Source organism: Harmonia axyridis, chromosome 1 (assembly GCF_914767665.1).
Source record: "Harmonia axyridis chromosome 1, icHarAxyr1.1, whole genome shotgun sequence".
In the NCBI taxonomy this organism is placed as follows: Eukaryota; Metazoa; Arthropoda; class Insecta; order Coleoptera; family Coccinellidae; genus Harmonia; species Harmonia axyridis.
The window spans coordinates 26,926,975-26,936,564 of NC_059501.1; the positions used below are offsets into that span (position 1 = coordinate 26,926,975).

A 9,590-nucleotide genomic window follows, 5' to 3' on the forward strand; every position below is an offset into this window, starting at 1 on the left:
ACCCAATCAGAAGTTATCGACATGTAAATATTCTCAGCAAAACATTATCCTATATCTTGAGAACTGTGGAGTTCAGATCTAAAATATTTTCGGTTTTTAGGTTCTTCACATCAATGAAGTATGGCTGTCTACTTGCAGAACACCCTGTATATTTACTAGCTGCGTGTTTTACAAAACTCTCAATGTGATGGTTACAACTAGTGACGTGGCTAGAGTGTCTAGGTTCATTCAAAATTTGTGGAATATTATCTCGAATATAAGAAGGAATAAGAATTCTTTCTTTTTTTTTTACATAGCCCGTTTATGAGATTTACTGTACTTTTAATTGATTTATTCAGATTGTTCTGGTCAGAAAATGTATATAACCTATTCACACTAGGAAATCAAATCCAAGGCCAACAAAATTAAAATGAGTTTTTTAAACAACCAGTGAGACACTCGCATTTATTATTTGTATTTTTATTTAATGTTTTTGAAGCAGAAGTTGGCCTAACAATTGCGTTAATCGATCATGTTAATCGATCGATCAAAGTTTAGTGGAACCCACCGTATCAATATCTTTTTCTACTCAAATATAAGATTGCATGGTTTATTGTTACCTATACTGTATTAGAAACTATTCATCTTTGTTGGATTTAATGATGCAGATCTTCGAATACCTACATAAATCACTGAGCCTCAAGCTGAGATGCCTTTGTACACCTATGAGTTATTATAGCATATTCAATACTGGAAGCGTATTATCTTCGCTGACTGAACTCAATTTGAAGTTATTAAATTTTCTCTGGATGATCTAGAAGATCCCAGAAATGAAAAAGCCTTCAAAATATTTATAATTTTCTTCTTTCATTGCAGAGTAGCCAAGGTGACCTTCGGACTGAAGCATTTATACATCTTAATAATAATAATAATGAATAATAATAAAGTTTATTGGCTTTCAACACAACCTAATATAATATTCTATAAAATATTGCAAATAAAAATGATGAACAGAGGCTCACTAGAGGTTCGCCTGTTAATTTATACATCTTAAGGAACATAACTCATCAAATTTGAGCTTCTGCACTAATCCATGATTCAATGAGCAAGTCATAATAGTATATTAAGTATCGGACATTTTACCGATCGAAGACAATAGTTTATTTATTTATTATATGAGATCAGGCTCTATATTTCCGCTTCTATTATAATCGAGAATAAAAACTTCAAAATTTGACAGTCAAATATTTGTTGAACCACAAACAACATGGAAATATTCTCCGAATATCAATTCTGAATTTTCTCAGATTGATTTTGACTGAAATTGCTTGAAATAAATATAAAACTACCACTTTATTCACATATTGGGAATCAGAATCGATGAAGCATTCAGAAAATATGAAAAAATTTATGGAGTATATTTTGCAAGGAAAATTTTTCTGTTTTCTCGAAAACTGGAAGTCCAAATGAAGAAACAATTGTTGAGAAATTGACCGTACATCTCATTACGAAAACCGGTCAAATTTGCATAAAAAATGTTTTGAAAAAATGGTTTTTCCTCAATAATAAATATTTTATGAATAAAATATTTATAAAAAACAAAAAAATCAAAAATTACCAGATTGAGTAAATGAATCATTCCTGCAATGTTCAACTTTCTAACTGTAAAGCTCATTATTCGTTTTTTTGTCACTGCACAAAATGCAGATGAAAGCTATAGCGAAAACTAATATACAGGGTGTTTGAACTCGAATATAACCTAATGCAGTTTGAACCTAATTTTTGGAGATTTTTTCATTGTTGAATTGAGGTTATATAGGTTCGTCGAAAAACTAATTTTAAATCAGACCTATCTATGATTAAAAAAGTTATGCAGATAGAAAAATTTTACAAAATTCAGAAAACACCCTGTATATCGGAATCTAGATGATTCACAATAGCCTATGGGGGAGTTTGAAATCAGCTCGATGTACTCTAATTATAGTTTTCATTTTGTACGTTCATTCGTGTTCCAATAGAATATCCCCTTAATTTTCTATTGATATAATCGGACGACCCTCAAACATTATAACATAGTTGCCATTGTTGGTGGCCTGGTTCCCTTCAAAATCTTGTCTTGATTGTTATCACTAGCGCCGGGATGAATAGTTCCACCCACACTTACTGTTGCAAAAGCCAACCCCTATCAATGACACCCAATGGAGATAGATAACACGAAATTTTGAAAGAAGAGTGGGATCCTGTAAAGGTCTTCTAGCTCTTTTATGAAGAGTTTTTTCAGACAGAAGGGGTCTGAAGCTGAAGCTGTAAGAAAATTTGCAACAAATAACAATCGGGTTCTGTTTTCAACTGTATCCAATTGTTGGTATCGCTATATTGTCATTGGTAGAAGAAATGATTTAAAGGCTCATAAATTTCAGAAACATAGCAAAATTCGGTTTGTACAGAGCTCTGGGCATAGGAAGATGGATGTTCTTTCATGCTTCAATAATGGACCAATGGAAGTATCTTTTTGAATGGAGATATTTATTTACTAGAAAAACACAACATTTTACACTCGAGTCAACTACAGGTAACTTGAAGTTAAAAATTTCAGTTTGAGTCAAATCTTAACTTCAAATTGATGAAATTCGAGGTAAATCTATGGAATAAATCATTAAAAATTCCGAAGCTTAAGACAGTTGATTAATTTTATTCAGTTATTTTATTTTTTAGCTACTTCTTCTATTAGATATTTACCACTATAAAAATATTCTCCTATTTCTTGTGATCCTCATTGATTGGACATCATATAGATATTATTAAAGATGCAGAAAAAATAAATTGAATTGCGCGAAATGACGGTGAAGTTACTATGGAGTACACGTGTTTTTTTTTGCATTTTAGTTCCTTTTCGCTTAGTGTTCTGTTCATAGGTTCTTCTTCATTTTTATATATAGATATTTTTCATTCTTTTCGAGTTTTATGTAATTTTGTTGTTTCTTCAATGTCCCAGGTAATTTTGAATTAATTATCGTCTTTTTATCGTGTTTTTTGAATGGGACTTGTTTACAATTAAACAATTGACACAAAATATATTAAATCTCGAAATGAATGAAAAATATTTATGTAGATAAGTATAGGGATTCATCAAGCCAAGTAGCTTGACAAATCAACCAACTACTTGACTTGAAAATCAAGCTCGTGAAAAATTATATACTTGAGCTTGACTTGACTTGATTTTAGATATATATTGCTTGACTTAATATCAAGCTACTTGATATTACTTGAGCTTGATATGCACGCGTCGAACGGCATATAATTCTGCAATCTCTTGCGCGCTTAGACTAAATAAGGGGATTCCCCCAGCTCCGAGAGACTGAAGCATTCGCCAGTGTGACTTTATTAGTAGTTTTCTCACATTTCTATGAAAAGAAATCTATGGGTAGATTTCAATAGGTTAGGCAAATCTATGAGATGCCTCATGTGTCTTAGATACTGGATGGAAAATTAAGGAATCAAACCTGGAGGTTTCTCAATATTAAGAATCTTTATTTTTTTTATTATGTTTTAGTTTGTTATTATTTTTTGTGATTTATGTAATTCATGTTTCCATTTCAAAAAATTTAATAATTTTTGTTCTTTTATACAATAAGTTCCTTCTAATGTCATCATTTTTCATTGATGTGACACTACACAATAAAACCGCCATAAATCAATTAGCTTGATATGATTCCAGTACTTGATAAATAAATACTTTACTGACTTGAGATTGCCAAGTAGCTTGAAAATGAGCCAAACCGTGAATCCCTATCAAAAAAGTGAAACTATAATTAATTATTAAGATCTGTTATGACTATCATATCAACAATAAAAATTACTGAAAAATATGTTTAAGAATTTTTTGAATATCTCGAACAGAAACCAAGGTATAGCGAAATATTTTATATGTATAGTCATTTTTCTGAAACACCTTGTAACTCGAGAACAAATCACGATTTCTTTGATCTGCTTTCTGATATCTTATTATTTTGATCTCCAAGAGATAGAAACATGTAGCCAGTTAAAAAATCATTTTTGAATCGACATAGTGTTTTCCTCCCCTTTTACTTATTCTTACTCCAATAAGAGATGAAGAATTACGTTTCTATTATTATTTGTCATCATTATCTCTCTTTTTTCTAAAATTCTACTGAGCCATCGGACGTAACAAACCAAGTCCTGATTTTTTGACATATACACTGTGTCCGTAAAGTATGGAACAAATTCATTTTTAGCTAAACAGACCATTTTAAGAAATAATCCTGAAACACGTCGTTTTTTTATTTTAATTTACCGTATTTTAAAATAATAATCTAATATACAGGGTGAATTACTTTCGAGTAATGACGTCACCGTCATTTTTTTCAAATGGAACACCCCCATTTTGTCTAAATTTTCCGATTACTTCAGCTGAACTGATTCCAAAAATGTATCACATGTTGATTCCAATTGGTACAGGGTGGACAAAAATACAATAGTTTTGTGTGTGCTCATAGAGCAACGCGTAACATTCTTTATTAGTTAAATTAACAATTTTATCAAAAATACTTATTGCCTAGCGGCAATTGGTTTGAATATGACACCCTGTAGTTTGTTACATTTTTAGAGTAATAAAAATGTATAAAAATAAGAAATAATTTTTTTCATATTCTGTCAGCTAGACCACAAGTAAGAAAGAAAGAAAGTTTATTCAGAAGTAGGTAACAAACAATTACAAAAATAAATTTTAAAATAAAACAAAATTTTATAAGCATATATTGCGGAAGAAAAATCGACCTAAGCTACATAAAGAAATGTATCTTGTGTGCCAATTATCTCTTCCCAAAAAATTTACATTTGAATTCATAGGCTTTGAGATGAAGGCAACAGCCCGGCGGCAGGAACGGACCAGAGAAAAAGTCCAGAATGAAACCATATAAAATATTTTTTTTTTTTTTTTTAGAAAAGTTCATTAAAAAAGCTCTGGTGCGCTAATAAAAATTGTACCAAACATGTTTGGAAATAGCTCATATTTATTTAACTAAAAATGTAACAAACTACAGGGTGTAACATTCAAACCAATTGCCGCTAGATAATAAGTTTTTTTGATAATATTGTTAATTTAACTAATAAAGAATGTTACACGTTACATTATGAGCACACAGAAAACTATTGCGTTTTTGTCCACCCTGTACCAATTGGAATCAACATGTGACATATTTTTGGAATCAGTTCAGCTAGAGTAATCGGAAAATTGAGACAAAATGAGGGTGTTCCATTTAAAAATATGACGGTGACGTCATGACTCGAAAGTTATTCACCTTGTATATTAGTTTATCATTTTAAAATACGGTAAATTAAAATAAAAAATCGACGTGTTTCAGGATTATTTCTAAAATGGTGTATACCGAACTCCCTGTTCATTTGATCGAATATACTCTAACTTTGTGATATATTTAGAAATGAACTAATATAATAAAAGGAAGTGAATAACTCAGTAAAACCAAATTTCTGGCTCTCAATTTTGGGTGAAATTCGATTCTTTTCGACTTGACGAATTCCCCTTGAAACATAAATCCCTCCTACCGATAAGATCCAATTAGGGTATGATTGAATGACGTAAGTCCAGGTACCAGGGGAAAAAATAAACTCTAAGCACGGGCCCAGATTGAATCTACGAATATTGCATGCTAGTCTTCGCCTTCTGATCTGATTTCTGTCCCGGATATCTCGCGTTCTGCTAGTAGGATCGATCACGAACTGGAATAAATTATTTTCGTCAGCGGCAAAAACATCCGCTGATGCAGTAACATCCAGCCGAATTGAATTTCCGTTGTAATTATGATGGTAATCAAAGTACGCTGTTTGGCGTAAAAAGAAACCCGTCTGATGTTTTGGGAAGGCCTACTGCTGGGGGAAGTTTTTCTCTTCAGAGGAAAGAAAAGATAGAGGTGCCCTTAGAAGTAAATAGCGTTGTATTGTAATCAATTGCAACAGTATGATGATAAAGTGAGATAGGACAACAACAAACCTGCAAAATTGTAAACTAGAGGGGCGGTAAACATTTCAGTGGCGTAGTCAGTGGTTCTCTTACTGCCTCTTATTAAGTTTTCGTTGCTGAAATGTTTGGAACAAACATATGCATATTCCGGCAAATTGTTCATTTGCAATCTTAACGCGTGGCACCATATTTTGCTAAATTCTCTATTTGAAGGAAACCTACAAATGTTAGCATTGAATTGAGTTTTCGATATCTCACAAATACTACGCCATAGACGAGATATATTCTACGCCAATGGACTCAAAACGTGAACTTACCTATGATAGGTTAGGTTTTCATTTCCGATGTTTTACACACTATACATGTTTTTCGAGTATTTACCATGATTAAAATTAACAATATGTAACTTAAAATTCACAAACTTGTATGAAATAACGCCGATTACAAACGTGAAATTAAAATGAATAGTTAACCCTTAACGCACCTCTAGTTGTCACGTGCAATAACAACTACAGAACCGTGTTGCCAAATCCACAGAATATTCGCAAAACATCTATGCTACAGAACGGAGAAAAGTTTACTTCTTCCTCAGAATGGCAAGGCAGTACATTATAAGTGTTTGTAAACAAAAATGTTATAGCGATGTCAACAAATGCTATAAGGCACCTCTATCTTTTCTTTCCTCTGAGTTTGGGACTGCTGGTTTTTCTCTTATAACCCATCAAACAATACTTGGCGTTTTAGTCAAGGCGCCAGGTAGTTTGAGGTAGAAATTATTTTGAAGTTAATGAAATGTTAATATAGGTTTCTCAGGGGTCCTTTGGGATGACAATGCCTTTTCAACTCTTGGTCTTTGTGCTAAAAATCTAATATTTTAAGACTTCTTGTGGTTTTTTCGCTTGTAACTTGAAAACTCCGCACACTGAGAGAAGTCCTTATTTTTTTTATTAATAAAGCACTTATTGGGAGGATATTTATTCACAACTATTACAGCAGATTTATATTTGACATATTCAATAATAGTTAAATTATGCATTCAAAAAAGTTTATTTTTAAAGAATAAAATATTTGTTTACAAGGTATTTGATAATATTTAATATATTCCGGTGATAAATAATTTATAGGTACTTACGTTATCTCCACAAATAACATAAATTCAGTGTCAATGAATTTTAAACTGGACGTTAGCGAACATTTGCTATTCAAGAATAAACTCTTACAAGAATTTAATGATTTATTCACTCAGAATAAAGGATTTATCAATAATTAACAAACTAACATAATTCTAGCGATCCAATTTGTGGAAAAGTTTAAGGACACATCCCTCAAAGAGAAGCGCATCTCCTTGAAGGATATGTCCTTGAACTTTTTCTTTGATTTGAATTTCCTTTTCAAACATAAAATCTGTGTTTCTATGAGCTTTTTGAACGCCGCGTAGCACATCTGTACTACATTTTGGGTTTAGATCGTTTGTACCTGCTTAGTTATTAGTGATGTTGGCGGAACAGTGGTTAGAGGGCACAGTGTAATAATAAATGATGATTATTGGTGGGATTTTAAATAAATTATTCCATGAAACAAATATTTCCATGTCCATATATCCAATAAATGATTTATTAACTATAATGCATTTTCGATAATATCAAACTTACACTTCTCTCAGAGAATCAAACGCAAAAAAAAAGTAAGAAGTTAGACAGCTGGGAATTTATGATAAAAATAAGTGGTACTTCAACTATTTAATCGAATAGGTACTGAGATACAACAATTTGATCCAGTGCCTTCTAGATTCTAATTTCAGTTTCAAGCAGTGGTATTGCTTGAGAATGATCAAATTATCTTCTGCTAAAGAAATGAAATTCAATTTGAAATAAAAAATTCATACTAACATGAATATCATAAGTTGGTATTTAAAAAACTCAAAAACTTAATGTTACGTTACATGAGAAAATGGTTCAACCCATTTTTGGTTCCTTAATGTCTACTGCTCCAACATTTCCGTTGTCCTGAGTCTCTTCGATAAGCATCCTTTCTTTTTAGTGTAGGCTAACAAGCAGGTCATTAACGTCTTCATTCTGTCTTTGATATTGGGCTCGTAGGACTATCCGCACACGGCTCCTATGCAGATTTTAGGCCTGTACAGTACTGAGACAGTTAACCCTTTGTGTCCTAGTGTGTCCACTGTGGGGACACGTGTTAATAATTTTTTTCTCAGTCGCCTAATGCGCTCACCGTATAGCCACATATTGCTTAGTTCGTGTAAATACCGTATCTACCCATAGGAGCGCGAACTACATCGCTGATCCATACGGAAACGCATTGGATGTAAACTAATATCCACGATTGTGTACTAGCTATATTATCGTGTTTCGAAGTGAAAAAAAACATGGAAGGTAGTTTTTTTCTTGGGAAATATATAAAAACTTATTATAAATTGTCATGTTCGTGAGCTAATGTGAATATCATCTAATAATAATTTTATTTTTCGCGTGAATGTCGGTGGTCTCGTCTTGGGGACACAAGGCAAATGGTAACTTTTTCTTTTTTTTTTTTCAGAGAAAACATCATTCTTATTTGGTGATTTGGAAGAGTTGAATTCTCAGGATTTATTCTCTCTTCTAGAAGAAATACCATCTGGGAATAACTCGGAGGTTGATGATTGTTCTGATGATGAGTTACTTCAAGGGAATGATGTGGAAATTGAGAATGACTTGATTGACATAAATTCTCTCGATATCGTTTATGCGGAAGATCTTTTAGAAATTGAAAATTGTGTTGTACATCATTCCAATAATTCAATGAATGTAGCTGCAGATCAAAATTTATGTAGCAGCGAAGATGAAATTGATTTGAATACTGTCAAGCAAAAAAATTTACGGAATAATACGATTTGGACAACTGAAAACTCGTACTGCCCACAAAATAAAGAAAGGTTCAACGAATCTTATGGACTGTTTCAAAAAATTTTTCAGAATTTCATACGAAGTAGATTTTTGTATTAGGTTTCATTAAAAATAATAATATGATTTACATTGGGTAAAATTTCTTCATTCCCTAGTGTCCCCACAATGAGGACACGTCCTAAAGCAAAAATCCCTTGTCCGAAAACTCAAAAACATGTTTATTCACTTTATTCAATCATACTTGAATAGTATTATTTGATTTTCAACAGAAAAATTTCGATAAAATTGATTCCGGTCACAAAGGGTTAAATGTTTATTATAATTTTTTTCTGCGTCCATGATTATTGTTCTGGGTAGGACACCTCTAACTACATAAACACTTACTGTGAAACATGAATTATCAAGAGTTTCAAAATAGGAAATGTATTGCAATATTATTAGAAAAGAATATGAATTGTTATATATTTTTAGTTGAACCCAATTCTCAATGACTAATTATTATATTTACAGACGGTTAAAATAGCCCTACGTTTGAATAAATCAACTCTACATCACAAAACGACAGCTGAACCTAATTCTTGGGTGTCTCAATTTTTAAGATTTCAATCGGAAGCCTCAACGTGACATCTGTTGTTACTCTGCAAGTTTTCCATCAATGTGGATGAAGTGCAGAATGAATTTTAATTGGCTGCATATCTTGTAGATGC

At 32.0% G+C, this 9,590-nt stretch overlaps 1 protein-coding gene across 1 annotated transcript; it reads left to right on the forward strand.

Annotated features, from left to right (window-relative positions):
* Nucleotides 1-8,316: 8,316 nt before the first annotated feature.
* LOC123682643 lies at nt 8,317-8,982 on the forward strand. Its single transcript, XM_045621427.1, has 2 exons — nt 8,317-8,373; nt 8,537-8,982. Exons 1-2 carry the CDS (start codon nt 8,367-8,369, stop codon nt 8,980-8,982), a joined length of 453 nt encoding a protein of 150 aa, XP_045477383.1. The 5' UTR covers nt 8,317-8,366.
* Nucleotides 8,983-9,590: the final 608 nt, after the last annotated feature.